The 19,069-nt window shown below is 32.2% G+C and overlaps 1 protein-coding gene across 3 annotated transcripts in view; it reads right to left on the reverse strand.

The window, feature by feature from the left end:
* Nucleotides 1-19,069, reverse strand: part of LOC125071227 (dystrophin, isoforms A/C/F/G/H) — a 557,159-nt gene that overhangs the window by 86,228 nt on the left and 451,862 nt on the right. For all 3 annotated transcript variants that reach the window (XM_047681335.1, XM_047681338.1, XM_047681337.1), the window contains exon 44: nt 4,062-4,234. In XM_047681335.1, coding sequence (XP_047537291.1) covers nt 4,062-4,234 — 173 coding nt within the window. The remainder of the gene's footprint in view (nt 1-4,061; nt 4,235-19,069) is intronic.

Genomic DNA, 19,069 nt, shown 5'->3' on the forward strand with positions numbered 1-19,069 from the left:
TTATGGACATTTCTGATGTAAGATTCGTTCTTATTCGATAACAATTTTTTTTCAATCTTATTATTCACTTTCAGTATTCCAAATTTTCGTATGATTTCTTAACACAAACAGTTGCTCGTGCTATAAAACTTTACCATCTCAATAACGTATTTATTCGTTTTTGTCGGTTAGTGTAAATATATCTTGGATAAATAAACTCAAATTTTCTATCAAAATATTTGCAAGAAACTTAAACGCCTTAAGACAAGTAAAGTATCTAAATAAGCTAACAACGTACAAATCTTCTGAACATTTTCCTTATATGAATTTTGTAACAATTCCGAGAGGAATGCCTGCCTGAATTCAGCCTCGTGAGGCATCCATGCTCAAAGGCTTTAGCGAATTGTTGGTCAAATAATTATATGAATTTTTGTGTTAGGGTTCACCGATGTTTTGTTTATGAAATAGTATGTCTGAAGAGTGCTTTATTTTTTTATTTTTTAATAGCAATTTTATCAGACAGTTAATTTTTCATTTAGATTCGAAATTCAATCTAACACACCGCTATATAACAACCCAATATGGGGAATGTATGTATAATGGGTCATTTCCGGTTAAGTAGTTGGTAATAACTATATTTGGAAACGTTTTCAGTTTTTCAGAAACTCGCCAACGAATCCACAGTATTGTACCGATAACTATATTCGCTTATTGGGTACAAAACAATACCAATTTTCTTGTTGTGGATACGTAAAGAGTAAAAGTAAGCCTATGAACGTCCACTACTGAACTTTTTCCCCTTTTTAGAAAATATGGATTCTTTTGAATGCGAGCGGCAAAACACATGAAAATTAAGTGATACTTGAAACCGCAATATTCAGTTCGCCGTTAAGCATACCAGCTTGGCGAGAACTTATGTATATTATATAATTTTTTTTATAATAAATAAATAAATAAAAAAAAAAGTTAAGTCTTTCTTCGAACCCCTGAGCCATGTAGACGTAGCTCTAGAATATTATTAATTATTTAAAAAAACAAAATTATATTAGATCGAGTCATAAACATTAATTACATCATTTTATTTTGATAAAACGGGAAAATCTCAAACATCAAAATGAAATTTTTACTATTAACGTACCTACTCAAAATCAAATATAATTTATGAAAATCTATTACCTGAGTTTCTTATTTGCTAACTCTCAAAAAAAATCTTATAAAGTTTACTTAGAAGTATTCTTCACCAAAAACCATAACGAAAAAGTAACAAAAATAGTCCAGGAAATTATATTTTTCTCATATTGTAGATAAAACATTGTTAGTGATTTTGCTGCTAAAATACTTTAAAACTCATTATAATGAAGATTGATCCCATCTCCTCAATTCTCCAACACTGCAAAACCGTCTGCCGGTAAAAATGGCCGCTCAGAGGAAATGAAATTTCTGACAGATATTTATCGAGCTGTCAATGGGTGCTGCTCGCGTACAAATTGCCTAATTTCGGGTCCAGTTAATTGAAATTTACAAACGTCCTCTAGGTTTCTTTGATGTTTTTAAAGTGGTATTTAAAAAATCTTTAAGGATTTTAGCTTAATATTAGGTGGACGACATTGACCTGTACATTAAGATAGTATGCACTATTTCGTATTTAGCTACATCTTAGCGGATAGTATAAAAATATATGTATCATAATGAACGTCAAACATTGTCGAAGTATATTCATCTAAAATACCATGAAATATATATACGAACATTTTTCATACATAAGATTGGAGTCAAATTGTTATTAGAACTCGTTATATCGTTAGTGGAGGGAATGAAACGCTGTAACACCAAAATGGCACTATTGAAAAATGAGGTTTACTAACTTAACTTTAAACGTAATTTCCCAGACGTACCATTTGGCGTTTTAGCCTTTCTTTCCATTGATGATATGGATTTGTCTGATGCTCGTTTAGCGGTTCGTTGTCAACTTCTTCACCAATATTCAAAATAAATTATTATCAATTTGAATACCTTAATTTACGGATGCCCTGGCTCTTTATTTTTTACTACTTTATTTGGTGGTTTGGAAGGGCGAGTGAGTCAGTGCTACTACAAGAACAATGGATATAATGTCTTAATTTCCAAGGTTTGTGGCGCATTATCAATAAAATAAACGGTTAGTCTTACCGTGAGGAGTCTATGGGTAGCCCACTCATCCAGTTACACAAGAATAAAACAAAAATGTTGTTGCCGTTAAGTCAAAAGCGTCTATTTTTTACAGCGAGGCAGACGGGAAAATTGGTCGTCTGATGAAATGGCCTACAACGGCCTATACACATCGGCACTATCTTATACATAAAAAATAATGTTCTTTTTTTAAACCGTATTTCATTCGTTCACGAACGTTTAATTTAAAACTTTATATGGAACTGTGTGAAGGTGGTAAGCATCCTTAAGAAAATAATAATTAAAGAAGCGTTGCAACTGATGAAAGTGAGATAATTTGAAATATAAACGTCAGTGCATTTTATAAGTAAAGATAAATATAGATAGATAAATTTGTAAGTACAAAACGTTCTTTAAATTTGATCACAGTAATTGAAAACATTGGTGTTTGACGATAAAATAACTAATAAGTAGGTGGTACTTATCCAGAGTTTATTTAAAATGGGACTCCGTAATTAATGTATACTTTTAACGTTAATGTTACATTTGGTAATTAACATAAAAAATATTGAAAATACGTATTTTAATGAAGTCAAATTAAACATTTTTTAAACACGGTACAAAATTAAAAAGGTCCGACTTCGCTTTTTTTATATTTGGAAATCAGAAATCTTGCGAAATATTCATACATCCAATAAATTCATAAACCCAGTTTTATCACGCTTGTACGTGCGAGCGACATTAAAAATGTCATTAATTTACATTTTAAAACGCATGCAAAAACATCGCTACAAGCTGAATACTGGCCACTCAATATGAGATGCCATTTTTATTTCAAAACAAACGTAAAACTGTTGAAGCGAGTCGCTTTGTTCCCGCCATTGCATCTGTCATTTTTAGCGCGTAAAGTGACGTTTAAAAATGCGTTCAGTAACACGTTTTTATGTACGATAGATAACTGTGGTTACAATACATGGTTTAAAAACGAATTTATTTTTATTTATTTAAGCGGAATTGAAGTCGATGGCTTTCGTTTTAAAATATTTTAAATTTGTTTAAATTTCAAAAGTTGCAATTAGACTAATTACAAATTCAAACATTGCAAGAGAATATTAACTATCAATGAAATGTACTTTTGAATTATATATGTATAATATTTAGTGATTAATATAAAAAACATTTTATATAAATTATATTCAACAGATAAAAAATCACCATTGCGTTTACAAGTTAAATATTTACAAAGAAACGGTTTAGTAACGAGGTAAGTGTAACCGAATCCCTAAACTAAGTTAGGTTGCGGTGATCAGTCAGACCGCGGCTAAGCCAATTACGATGCAGCTCTAATTGATATTAAGCATCGCTCGATACCACTTCGGTCGCAATCTCGTTAAACGAATCAGCATAACGATACATCAGGACAATTTACAAGGGAATAGCTTTGAAGCAAATCTTAATTATAAACGCGAATGCAATTTTCATAGTGGATAATTTATTTTTATTTAACATAAAATTAACTATTTATTTAAATTATTAAATTAAGTTTTTAAGAAATAAATTATTTTTTATATGTATTTTGATAGTATTCTTTTTTATACCAGTATTTTTTATTCCTGTTTAGAGGAGTTACAATCACTCGATAGATATTCGATTTGAGTCGATTATTCATCGCTACACGTCTTATAAAAAATTATGATATTGGGTAATTTTAGTTTAAAGGACACGATATCTTCGTTTAGTCGAAGTGCAAACTTAAGCATTTCTACTTTTAAAAATTTCTTTATGAGTTAATCTTTGTTTTATTACTGCTGACAAAATTGTAGGCTTTTATCTAACAGTATCAACTTCCGATAAATAAACTAAACTCGTTTTAGCTTAGGTTATCACAGAATAATATCCTAAAGTTAATGTTAATTATAAAAATAAACATTTACCTGATAGCCATACTCTTTGCTTTCAAATGGTGCCATCTCTGGTTCATTTCGTCTAGTCTTCTTTGTAGCATAACGGCGTCTTCTTGCGATGACAGGGAGCCGAGCAGGCGCCGCCCGGTTCCCGTGAGCGATGCATATACATCGCGATGAGTCTCGATTTCTGATTGTAAGTCCTGAAACAAAGAAATTATGTATAAATATTGTTTATTATACAAAATCATTTTCGGTCATACATTTTGCGTTAATGACTAGGAATTTGACGTCATTAAAAAAGGCCCAGGATTTCGGATATCTCTTTTGGCTCTGACCATGAGCTCTTACCGGAGAGACGAAATAAAAAAAAAATTGTTGTAATTGGTCAAGTATTCCAAACTACATACTTCAAATACAAGTTAGATAATATCTTCTCAAGTTTAAACTCTACGGGTATTCTTTTAAGTTTCGAAACTGACCCAAAAAGTGAACGAGATGAAAAAATAATAATACCAGAATGCAAATGAGGCTAATAACAAAACCTAAAAGACCTATAATGATATAGTAACTACACTGGCCAACTTATAGGACTAAATAATAAACATACAACGGAACATAACTAGGAAACAGTTTGTTTTGTCCTGTTTCCTGTGAGAGAATCAGTAAGCGTACACAAACACGAATACAATCAGATCGTGGCACATATCTGCATGATCAATAACAGGAAAACAGAATCTCTGTATCTTATGAGGAATGGGAATCCATTTAGACATTTTTATAAGAAATTGTCTTCTAAACTTAAAAGTGTTAACATTAACATTTAGTCGCATAATATTTTAATTTAATTCTCTACATGAGAAAACAAAACCACTAAATACAATTTGATTAAGAATCGAGTGAGTACGTACACGATTTCACAAGATTTCTCAGCTGAAATAAGAAAAATAATAAATCTCGAGACGAGATCTCTCTAAACCCCTAAACCTTTGTAAATGCGACATAATTCAAGCCATAGTAGTTACAGTTTTGTTTTCTTCATATAAGTGGGCCATTCCTCTCGGAGTCTTGGATTTGTGGACAAATTGCTGTTCTTTCAACTCTGACGGGGGGACTTATTCATGAGATGCTGAAATACCGCTATCGACAATGGGCTATAATATTTGATGATGGACTCAGCAATTTCCGCAAGGCTTGGCTTAACTGTTCCATTCATTTCAGAATCCTAATTTGGCCGATTTTTATTTCTTTGTGAAAAAATGTGGAGGGTTATTTCCTGAGTTATGTGTGATACTGAATCTCTGCTATTATAATATGTTTGTTGGTTTGTCTGTTAATTCGCAGTAATGGAGGAACTGATTTGCGTTCTTATTTGCGGTGGAGTACCTTATGGACCTTGAGGTTTGTTATCCCTGCAAATTATACTGGGGTGAAAACGGGGCATAACTTTAATATGATATAATAGGAAGGATAAAGAATCAGGACGGCATCGTATTATGCTGAAGCGACCCATTGACGCCCCCCAAAAAGACTGAGTGGGTACCGCTGATTTTTAGTGGGTATTCGAATGCAGTTGACGCCGATGATTACCACAAGGCGATAAAGACTACTTAAATGAAAATTATAGTGTATTTTATCTATAATAGTCTATAATTCATCAAAGAGTTAATAATTTACGTACGAAATTCCCATCTGAGAGATCACAAGGTTTTAGTCCTTCAAGATAATGTCTCACTAACCTCATTTGAAGGTGATAGTCTTAACACGTTTATAGATTGGATATTAATTATGTTAGTAATTAAAGCTTTCTAATTAGATGATGATAATTTAAAAAAAGGAATTTTATTTAATTTTTTTTTTATTTCTGAAATATGTCTCAAAAAATGTTTGATTATTAATCGAATACTTTGTCTTTGTGACCTAATTTTTTTTTGGTTATTATTTATCTAGTTGTGTAGCAGGACAGGTATGTGAGGAAACATACATGTCAAATCAAAACTCTTTAATAAGAGTGGAAGTTTTAGATTGGAACATTAATTTTGTAAATACATTGCTTTTTAGTTTAATACATGTCACACTTGATTATACGCGTAATAATTTTGAAAGCGAATTTTTTATGAACTTTTGCTTTGTAAAAAAAAATCAAATTTTTCTTATATTGAATTTAGAGTGTTTATTTTTTTGCTATAGTTTTATTTTTGTGTTGCACTACACTATCACCTGCGAAGTTATCAACTGTGATTAATGTACCTACCACATTTTGCTGGATATCAATGTATTTGTTTGTATTTCTATAATAATCCAATGAATATATACGCAAATAGAAAATTGTATGCAAAACATTAAAATTTAATCTCAAGTCATACAATTTCAAACAAAGATTACATTTCCACATAGGCTCCGCGATTAATACGGTTTAATTAAAAAGTTTCCTGAGCACTTTCACAGTGAATCCCAACTGGGGTTGGAGCTCACAACTCTTCACTTTACTTAGATTTTCAGAAAATACTTCAGCCTACAAAATTTGGTTGTTTGTTTCAAGTTATACTCGGATCCTTGTTTTGGAGTTTATGAATTTATTTACTTGAAACTAAAATAAGGACCCATTCTTCTTTAAAACTTATAAAAAACATTAATCGAATGATTATCTAACTCTGGAATTAACAATTACTTCAAAAAATATATGTTTTATTAATTTTTACATAAAATAGATAATATTTTTGATGATCGTACTTTTTAGAATTTTTTTTTTGATATACACATTTAATACTAAAAAATAAGTCATTAACAAAAAATACTATTAATTTAAATTTAAATTTCAAAATAAAAACAATCGATGCTTGTTTTCAGTCTTAGTAAAATAAAAACAAAGAAAACATTTCCGGAATGTAATCGCTGTAGTGTAAACGTGGAGAAATAGGGAGGCAGTGCCCCTCATCCCTCTGGATCAGAAATGGGAAGGTTTTAATTTCGACGTATTCGTACACATCGTCAGGTTTTAAAACATTTCACAATCAACGCTTTCGCGCGTCGGGAGTCCGATCACGTTTAAACAATTGTGTGTTTTAATTAATACTCCGCTATTGTATTAAAATTCGTATTTTGGGTGTGATGGCCGTTTTTCGGGCTTCAGAGTTATAATTTTAAATGGAAAATCACGATGTAAACTGTTACGTTGATTGAAATCAATGATCGTTGAAATGGCAATGCTAGTCCACAAAAATCGCGTAATTTTAATCGCTCATTCCATTTCAATAATTTTGTTATGAAAGAAAAACAAAAAGTTTTGAAGCAAAATGTTCAAGAGATTAAGCAACTTTCACGATTTATATATTGTTATTTGTTTGAAAATATTTCTATACCACTTAAAATTGTTTTCAAGTGCTTAACAAGACAAGAAGAAAATAATGCTGCTTGTAAATCAGTTTTTTTTTTTTTTATTTAATGTCTTGTGGCATACTGAAAATATATTATTTGAATAGATTTTTCTAGAATCATCAAAAAAAAAACTGAAATCAGCCTATGCATGGCCTGTCTGGGTCAGCTACTTATATTATTAAAAAAAATAATGTGGAGTTCCACAATACTGACTCAACAATTGACGGATACAAATTTTTAATTTCTTCTGGTTTATACCGAATTTATCATGTTTTTTCTTAAGATTCCGGAGAACTTTTATAAAATATAATAATACATCCGATTCAATAAGGTTCGAGATAGCTACGTGGTTTCAATACATGAATTTCAAGCGAAGATATTAAAGCAGAGCAACTCGTGCTCAACCGTGAAAAAAATTCGCATGGAACCTGCTCATCTCGGAATTCTGCCAAATTTATCTATTAATCCGCATTAGAGGATTGTGGTAGAAAGGTACAGGCCTTTTGTCGAGCCCAACAGAAGAGGATTTGCCCAGCTGTGCGACATTTACAGGAGTTACTTTTTCCGTTCAGGTCTTCGGTCAAGTAAAATTATTTTATTATAGTGAGTATGTGATTTCGGGTTCAAACCCAGGCAGGCACCACTGAATTTTCATGTGCTTAATTTGTGTTTATAATTCATCTCGTGCTCGGCGGTGAAGGAAAACATCGTGAAATTCTGCCACATGTGTATTCCGCCAACCCGCATTGCAGCAGCGTGGTGGAATATCTCCTCAAAGGTAGAGGAGGCCTTTAGCCCAGCAGTGGGAAAATTTACAGGCTGCTAATGAGAATAGTGAGTATCAATCTTCGGTCAAGTTAAAGTATTTTGTTAACTGAGCCTTCATTATAGAGTGTCCCATTTCACACATAATATCATCAATATATTAAAGCCTAGACAATAACTCATTTGCCTTCGTGTGTTAAAGGGATGTTACAATTTATCTCAGTAATGATAACGTTCGTCGTAAACGTGGTTTCCTTTAACGAAATTAATTTCGTCTTGTGACGGCTACTCTCCAAGCTCTCATGAATATTAATATAGTGAACACGATGTTCTGGTAATTTGCGATGAATCTGTTAAGGTAAGGGTTCAAACATTATTTTTATGATAGTATTATTTTACATATACATATATATATATAATCGGATAAATGAAATAACAAGTATATGCTTGTTTTTACTATTAATAGTAGCATGTACTTCACAATTTATGGAAAAATCGTTTATCTTTTTGCTTACATACACAACGTTATTAACATCAAATTGAGAAGCGACAGTCACTATTTTAATTATTTAAATTTATACTTTAACGAATATTTTGGGCCCAAAGTATAGATTGCACGAATTGCCCTATTCTGCTGTATATTGAGTCTTTGTTAAATTTTAATGATTATGTAATTATTATTATTATTAATTTAATTAATTATTAGTATTATTGTTCATTTTTAGGCTATAAGTATCATCTCATTGCTCGCTTCCCTAAAAAAATAGCTTTTGCATGTATTTTCTTTAATGACATTTTTATTGCAAATTACTTTTATGGCATTACGAGTGTTTTGAGAGAACGTGGGCAGTTTTTTAGGCTCTCGAATAACCCAAACAGTTTTTCAAAACTCGTACATTTTTAAAAAGGTTAGGTTAGAATATTCGGAGTCGAAATTTCAAATATAGAACAGTAGATAAAAAATAATATTCAATAATATTAAATGTTACTTCATCTGAAATAACTCAGCTACAGTGAAGAGAATTTATGAGATTAAGTTGTTAAGCTCTAAGATTGACATGGAGTAAGATTAATGAGTTCGCTAACTGGGCTCTTAGAACAGGAAGAAATGACAACTTCATGAGAATTGGAGATAACTGGAGTATTCATTAGGTGACGTACAAAACATTATAACACATGTACATCTGTTTGTGTATTTTTTTATATTATTAAAATTAAGGGAATGAAATTAAAATATAGATCGAAGGTATCAAACGAGCTTCTATTTCTAGGAGGGACTAACGCTACTACTAGGCTTTTTACTCCTTATACCTGACCCCTAAAATGCGAGGGAAGCCGCGTCCATAACTAGTTCAGAATATATTAATGTTACGTGAGCAACAACAAATCTTTTACTCCCATCACATCATCAGAACCGACACAGCAAGAAGTCTACACTAACCTTTGATAAATTCAACAGCAAGCTAAAATATAATGGAAACATAATCTTGATGGCAAATTAAATTAAACCAAGCGAGCATTTTCTAGCCAATTAATTAACAAGCCTTTTGAGAAAAATTGAGGTGCACCAGAAGCTTGCTTAAAACTTTTGGTAAAGGAATATTTTCGGTATATGTGAATATGTAGAATACAAATTTGAAAGGCACAGAAGGCGGTTTAGCCACGAATATTTGAGCACTGTCCAGATAGAGCACGTCCTCTGGCGTATGCCGAGTTGAATACTAAACACTAATATTGAATAACATCGAGAAATTTTTAGATCCAATGAGAGTCTTTAAAAAACTCCATTTTAGAATTGAAAAGTAAATATATAAACATCGTACCAAGTAGTGTTGACGTACAGAATTGCTGATTTCGTCTGGCATATAAATTTATATTTCGTTATGATCCAATCATAGTCGTTAACGTCCTCTAGTAGTTAGAAAATTAAGTAGAGGAAAATGTATAAAAAATCCTTTTTTTCTGGTTTAATTTTGACCATTTTCCAATAGTGTAAATACATATTCAAATAAGTATAGACTTTTCAGTCTAGGTCGAGATGATCAACCTTGTAGGACAGAAAATACTTTAACTGGAAAACAAGAAAGCTATCGTAGGTGTTTTTTTAATTTATTTATTAAATCTATGAAAGTCACGCTGATATCTCTAAGACAGCAGAGGCAGACATACAAAATCTATACTTACAATAAGAAATCAAAAGGACACATGAGCCATACTAAAAATAAATAAAAACATACTTTATTGTATGTGTTAAAACAAAGACAGACAGTGCTCTTTCAACTTTTCCTAATTTATTTGTGTAAAGAGAACGGCAGTGATATCTATAGTCTCGTATTAAGGAGTCGAAAAAAAGTCAGTAGAAAGGGATGAGTCTCCAGTTACAAGTTGAACATTGAAACGGCAAGGAGAATCAGGTAAATGCAAGAAAGTAAAACGCTGTCAAAGGTGATTAAGTGACAAAAGATTAACAACAGGATATTACAAAGAAGACGAATGATGTGTGTATCCCCGCGAAATCTAAGCCATTTGAGTTCAGCACAAAATTTAGAAACTGAGCCTAAAATGAAACAAATACACAAATCATGTGACCTCTTAAGTATGTTAAGGATATTTTTAGTACTGACAGAAAAACATGAATCAATATTATCCAGAAGTGGATAAGATTTTTAGCATGGTTTAGCCAATTTTAATAGTAAAAATTATTTACTAATTGAACCTGCGGCTTCACCCGAGCGAAATTTATAAAACGTTGCTTATAGTACGCAAACCGTCACCACATGCCCTTTACCTCCTAAAGGGGTGAATTAAAAAAAATGCCTTTGTCCTTCCCCGTGACTCAAACTATCTTCACGCCACATCAGAGGTAACAGACAGAGTTACTTTCGCATTTATAATATTGGTATAGATTTAGACTTTGACAAAATAAACTCTATCGTTGCAAAGCATGTCAACAGATATTTACAGATTGTTCGAAATGGATTTATCGCATTAAGACGATTACAGTGAGCTGCTACAGCCTCACAAATACGTGATCACTGTCGAGTGAACATTCTGAAGCACGGCAGGCATTGAATATTAACAGCTGAATTGTATTAAATAGCTCCGAAATTGGTAAACGTGACGTAATTTCGTCGATTTTAGGTAAACTCACTTGAAGTTTTTCTGTATGAATGCGGAAATATATTTAAAAATCATATTTGTCAGTTTCGTTTGGACATAATTTTAATGTTATGAAATATGATTACTCTTTATTCTTTAATAACCGAGAGAGAATATGTATATAAGTGATGTCGTTAATAGTGAAATGTTTTTTATACAACTTTTGAAACAACTTAGTTATTAGGAGGAGTCATTTACCAACTGAATGACTCCTACGAACGAGCCGAGATGGCCCCGTGGTTAGAACGCGTTCATCTTAACCGATGGTAGCGGGGTCAACCCAGGCAAGCACCGCTGAATTATTATGTGCTCAATCTCATGCTAGACGGTGAAGGAAAAAATCGTGAGGAAACCTGCATGTGTCTAATTTCATCGAAATTCTGCCACATGTGTATCCACCAACCCGCATTGCAGGAGCTTTAGCCAGGCAGTGGAAAAATTTACAGGCTGTTAATGTAAAAAAAAATCACCAACACCTTAAAATATGTAATTAAATAATTATTATTAACATTGAAACCCTACTTAAAAAAAAAAAAACATAACTAAACTAATGAAACCGCAATATGAATATTTAAAAATTGCCTGCACTATTGATAAAAAATTATATATACTAGTTATCACCGACAGTCTCACTCGTGTTTTCCGGGTTGGTCATTAGGTAAAACCTAATAAGGTATAAAAAAGTAGTCCATGTCCTTAGAGCTTGCTTTTATCAAATTCTGTTCAGTGGTTTAGCATTGAAAAAGCAACAGATCAACAGACAGACAGTTATTTTCGCATTCATAATATTAGTATAAATAAAAAAAAATATTGAAACGAAGTCAAACATTTATGTTAAAGTAAAAGACATCAATTGAAACTCTCTGCTACCTCCAACAGATTGAAAGGAACGAAATCGCGAAGAACATAAATTCTTACGGAACTAAAGATAGTTGCTATCGAGGAACTGAATGAACAAGTTAGCAAACTAGCGCATCTGTGGTTCAAGTAGGGTTACCAAAAATACAGCACGTTTTTTTTAAAATCGATTTTAATATAATGCAATGGTAAATTACATTCTGCCACAATGTAACGAAATGATGATGTTACCTTTTAAAAGAAAATATTTTTTACCTCAATGGGAGTAAAATTTGAAGGTAACATAAGTTATTATAAGAATAAAATACTATGTAACACTAATTTGTAATTTTAGTCGCATTTATATACCGCTCATTAAAAGCCTGTGCAAATATCGCACTGGCTTAGATTTTTATTAAAAATAAATTATGGAAATACTTATAACTAATATTCATAATTCTCTTCCAACTTGCATAGATTATGCAAGTGGTGGTACAATAATATTCCTAGTTCTCGCAAACGTACCCCCCAGCGCCATCCCGACATACATTGTCCAGTTATTTTAAAATTAAATTCAAATGTGATTCTAGCTATTCATGTGAGTCTAGTACATCGTACGTCCGAGTGAGCCTACTAAATAAATCAACCTCTAAATAACAGTAATTTATAATTACTCTGTAATCACAAGGGACACTATTTTGGTCCCATTTTTAACTCTTAATACTAATAGCTGGCAATACGACTGATATACCTTTACAAAGAGTTATCTTTATTTATCTTGTGTGTGTAAGGTATGAAAGAAAAGCTTATGTTCTTACTTTGGATTCAAGCTTTTCATAACAAATTTCATCAAATTTGATTCGGCGATTTAGCCGTGAAAGCGTTGCAGACTGACAGAGCTACTTCTGTATTTATTACATAAGTATAAAAGAATAAATTAAGGAAAATAGACGTAGAAAGTTTTTTTTATTATTAAGTAACATGACAAATATGTTTAAATTTTAGTTATTATAATTTCTATAAACGTTTGAAGGATTTATAGACTTGTGGTAAATTACGTCTGACACAGCTGTCTGGTTAGTTCTGATTGCTTTCTCAGCTATTTTGACGTTCTGTCACGAAATCGAGTTACGTCAGTCTGGCCACCCTACGTCCAGGTCGTTATCGCAGGTGCCCGGGCCGGTTATATCCAGTTAAATCCTGTTACAACCGGTTACCAGGGTAGGGATTACCGCCTTGATCCGGTTTTCAGTCGTTTGCGACTTGATTTATTCACTCTCGGATTTTTTTGCTTGTCGGTTAAGAATGTTTTTTTTTCAGTTATTTTTCAATTTGATTTATATCTTCTCTTTTAGATACATTTTTATTTAAATAAATAATTTGCAATTTTCATGTTATATTTTGTTTTGAAAATTAGATCTGCAAGCAGTTATCAAAATATTTTGTTAATCCACTTATTTATTTGACGTGTAAGCTATAATAAACAAGCTGAAATTGTTTCGAGCTATTTCTATGAATATGAATTGAATATTTTATCATTTTGATCTTTATCTTTTTAAGCCGAGCACGTACCACCCGTACCCACATTTAAATCGTCCGAAAAATGACAAATGTGACAGTTGCGTTCGTGATTTCGTCGCGTCCGCCATTTTGTCCGGTCGACGTCCGGCTGAAACTGGTTTAATCCAGCTCATTAACGATTCGGCTCATGGTTGACAAATACCGTTTCCCAATATTAGCTTATGACTGTCATATCTAGTTTTCGTAATTTGCATAATCTTGTCTCGACATGCCGGCTTCGGTCTCCGGCTCATTAGTCCGTATTTAAGTGACGTGGGTCAAATTGCGGGAATACGATCATGTTTAGATTAGAGCGGTTAGGGGGAGCTGGAGGGGGAAATTAATAAATTTTTTATTTCAATCGGACATCGGTATTTGATTGTATTATGATAAAACAATACTTGTTTTTGTTTGTATTATATGCATGCACACGTCGTTCCTCAAACCAAGTTGGAACTTTGTTGTACCCTCGGTGTCGGGTGTTGATTTCTGACGTTTTACTATAAACGTATGAATTGATGATTCTTATCTTAAATTTCATGGTCGAGGGCATTTTAACTGAAAGAATATGCTGTACTTCGAATAATATCACAGAACACAGTGATTATTATATGAACAAATATTTATGCCATAATACTTCAATTATCCACGTCTAAAGCATGTATTATAATTTATGTGTTTCACATGCTTTGCTATGCTTTTTCATATAACTAGCTGCTCGTCCCGACTTCGCTCGACATTGCAGACTCTTTTAAAAATGATTTCTGCTTAACTTTAACCGTTTATACAGCGCACGCAACGGAAGCTCTCAAAAATAATAATTTCCACCTGTTTTTGCAAAAATTTTAATTTCATTTCACTAGTAGAATATTGTTTAGCCTATAGCCTTCTGCCATAAATAGGCTATCTAACACTGAAAACATTTTGAATATCGGACCAGTAGTTCCTGAGATTAGCGCGTTCAACGAAACAAGCTCTTCAGATTCATAATTTTAGTAAAGATTATATTTTGATGTACACGCATTTTATCGCTAGGCAGTATCAACCTGAATTTTTGGATTGCAAATGATTACCTAATATACTTATAATGACTTACTTAAAAACAATTTATGAGAATCAGGAATTAATTTAGGCAGGTTCCCTTACGACGGGCGAAGTTCGACAAAGTAAGCGTACTTTTATAGGCGTTATTAAAAATGCAGTCAAAATTATTCCCGACGTAGATATTAAATTTTCACTTCGCCCCAATTTTTCATTTCGAAGCCCATATATTTAAAACTAAAAGTAACATTTTGTGGCGCACACTCTGCGTGAAAAAGGCTCGTGTATATATGTCTATTCCGCGCAAATCTCTGAACAAATATGGCGTCTCGGGGGAAACTAATAACTGTTTCAAACTCAAATAGCACTGCAACAGACGTTCCTTCGCCTTTTATTGTTTTGCATTTCTCATGTTTGCGTTTAATATTATAAATATTTAACTTTTACAAAGTGTATTTGTTGTTCATGGGTATTATTTTCTTCATCATCGAAACCACTACAACCGTAGGGCGACATATTTATAAGTTGATTGTAATTGAACTAAGCCTATGTATTTTTATTTTCAATTTAAATCGTATTTATTCATACTTATGGCTGTGATGATTGTAAGGAAAAATTAGACAACGTATCTTTGAACAATCTTTTACAGTAATATTAAATGTTTTACAGTATAAACAATCTATATTGTAAACAAAAGTATCTATAAAACTAAAATCTATACTTTTATACTATACTAATATTATAAATGTCAAAGTAACTCTGTCTGTCTGTCGCTCTTTCACTACCAAACCAATGAACCGAATTTGATGAAATTTGATATGAAGCAAACTTTAACTCCAAGAAACGACATAGGGTACTTTTTTTACTTAACACACGACAACCAACCCCTAAAACGCTGGCGATAACTAGTAATAAAATAAAACGTTTTTTTTTTGTAACTATTTGTCGTCCACGGCTTTATGCGCTTTTAGGGGTTGGTCGTTAGGTGTAAGGCATGAAAGAGCAGCCGAAGTTTAATCGTTGGTGTTTAAGCTTGTTTAATACTAAATTTCATCAATTTCCTTCAATAAAAAATATATGCCAATTCTTATGATAATCAACGCATTTTATACATTTACGTAAGATGTATTTAGTAAATAAGTAGACATGTTATTTATAATTCATGACTACGTGGAATGGCGGGAGAATGCATCATTTCCCAGTTGAATCGTAATTCTGATTCTCTAGGCGAAAAATTAACCCCTTTCGCCCCAGTGAAGGCAAAAGACCGGAATTAATTTAATTAATTAACTATTAATGAAGCCATTAAATATTTAAAACTCATACACATTACGTCGTATGTTTAATGTATGTTTACTTTAATGTCAGTAATAGAAATATCATTATAATTCCATGTTAGTGTAATTTTAAATAAAAATTAAATGTTAATTTAAAATTTTTGTACTAAATAAAAAAAAAACAAAGACCTAATAAAGGAGGTTATATTATTATTTTAAATACCTGGCTAGCCTGTCACAATTAAAAAAAATATTTTTAATTCTTTCATTAATAATATTTTTCGATTTTGAGAATTCGAATTTGTTTATATTGCTAAGTGACATGTAATTATTCTATACATAAAAAAGTAAACCGTTTGCAAATGTCCCCCTTTGAGGGAAAGGTTTAAAGTGGGGTAAGATACATATGTGACAGAAAATCTTTCAAATTGGAAACATGCAGGTTTCCTCACAATGTTTTTCACTGAGCACGATATGAATTATAAACAGAATTTAAGCACACGAAAATTCAGTGCTCTCTCTTGGTTAGGATGTCCGCGTAATCACTGGACCAGCTTAGCTCGTGATACGTATAAAACCTCCAAATAAACGCCCTGTATGCCTTTTATTTTATAATAAAATCGGTTAATTTTAATTATTTCCCCAGAATAACCACACAAAAACAATAAACTAATTATACTGTTTGCGAAACTGAAAGTTTGTTCTGGTAAACTGTAAACTGTAGCCGGTAGCGCTTATGCAGGGATCGGGCCGGTATCAATTTAACGATACCTGCCGGCTTTACGTGCACCTGCGCTCACAGATTAATGAAGATGTAGATCGTCGTTATACGAACAGTGACTTAATATTAAATAATTTTAAAAGTTATACTTTTATTAATGGCGTCCATTATTTTTAAAAATACTTATAGTCATTGCTGTTGTTGTTATTATTTATATATAAATAGATATGTTGTTAATAATGAAAGTATATACTTCTTATCGTACTAGATGTGCCCGCGACTCCGTGTGCGTTTGAATTTAACAATAAGTTATTGTTGTAGCCTAAGTTACTCTTTATTACATCAGCTATCTGTCAGTGAAATCCTCGTCACAATTAGCAGAGATTAGCCGGAACAAACAGACAGACAGACACACACACACATCAGCCCGCATTCGTCCACTGCTGGACATAGGCCTCTCCAAATGCACGCCACTGTGGTCTTTCTTCGGCAACTCGCATCCAGGCATGGATGCAATATCCAACAGACAGACAGACAGACAAAAATTTAAATAAATGTTATTTTGGTATATCTACCGTGTATACATACAAACATATGCAGTAATATATAGTTAGTAAAAAGCGATGCTACAAGAGTTTATATATTTTTATGATATAGGTAGGCGTACATATATGTTAAGTGGTCACCACAGCTGTAGACATTGGCGCTGTAAGAAATATTAACCATTTCTCACAAAGCCAATGCGCCCACAATCTTGGGAACTAAGTTGACCCCTTGTGCGCGTGTAATTACAATTGCACAAAGCCTTACCACCAAGTTATAATATGAGATCAAATTTAGCTATTCCGGAAGTCCCATATTACGGTCACACGGTGGCAACGCCTTGTCAACTACGGAACTCGCCTATTTTAAATATTTCGCTGTATAAATAGATTCATCATTAAAATATGTATATCACCTTCAAGATAATCATTAATAATAACCCTTAAACCTATATCCATTATATATAATCAGATAGATAGGCTAGTCCTTATTAATATCCGTCATAAAAGTAGCCAGGTAAATGTTCTAGATAATAAATCGTTCTAAATAACCTCAGCCACAAGATGGATGAGGCGCCGGCTTGCCAATAATAATGAAGCATGGTACGAGAAATTGCGTTGAAGTTTATGAAAAATAATAAATTATGATTAGTTGTCTATTCGTACGTTATTATCCTGAGATACGATACGCCTACGTTATTGGACCCTTTTCTTTTGTGTCACTACACGAAATGTATAGAACCGCACGAATTAGATATTATCACTGTATGTATGTAGTTAATATAACTGTTCTTTTTTAGGGTTTCGTACCCAAAAGTATAAATGGCACCCTATTACTAAAACTTCGCTGTCTGTCGGTCCGTCTGTCTGTCTGTCACCATGCTGTATCTCAAGATCCGCGATAGCTGAACAGTTGAAATTTTCACAAATTATATATTTCTATAACAATGAATACTAAAAAATTATCTATTTTTGCTCGATATCAATAAATGTAAAGGTACACAACCTACTGTTGTTTTCCTATCAATGATACAGAACCCGTCGTGCGCGAGTCGGACACGCACTTGGCCGGTTTTTTGTACTATAAGTACTTACTAATATTATAAGTGCGAAAGTAACTCTGTCTTTCTATCAATCTGTTCCTCTGTCTCGACCAAACCACAGCGTGAACTCCAAGGAAGAACCTGGCTTACTTTTTATGCCCACAGCTGATGATCAACCCCTAAAAACCTAAGAAGCCGCGGGCTACAAATAGTTTATTATGAAGGCAAAATTAAGTATTATTTATTTTAAACTGCTTTGTGAATATTTTTATCTATTTGTGATTTATTAATTGTATATTTTGTTTATATGTAATAAAAATATTTGATCTAATAGACAGTAGAATAACGAAAAAAATGATTTTTCTCTTCTAATACTGTTACTTTGTTTAAGAATTTACAATAAAGCATATTTTAAGTATTATAATGTTTGGAAATAACTTAGAAAAGGACATTTTAATATTATTTTCACTAGTTGATTTCATTTGTTGAATTTGTCTTTGTATAAAAAAAGGTGCGTGCACTCCTTTGTCATAATTAAAAATAGTTTTCAATTTCACGCAAATATTAAATTACAATAGAAAAATTAATGTTATATAAATGTAATTATTTTTTTAAATATAACATTCACTCAAAAATTTATAATAAAGCAATATTATAAAATAAAATAAGGTGTGAAGTTGTCTATTACGAACGACTTGTCGCTTAATCATCAACA

This window comes from Vanessa atalanta, chromosome 19, assembly GCF_905147765.1.
Source record: "Vanessa atalanta chromosome 19, ilVanAtal1.2, whole genome shotgun sequence".
NCBI classification, from domain to species: Eukaryota; Metazoa; Arthropoda; class Insecta; order Lepidoptera; family Nymphalidae; genus Vanessa; species Vanessa atalanta.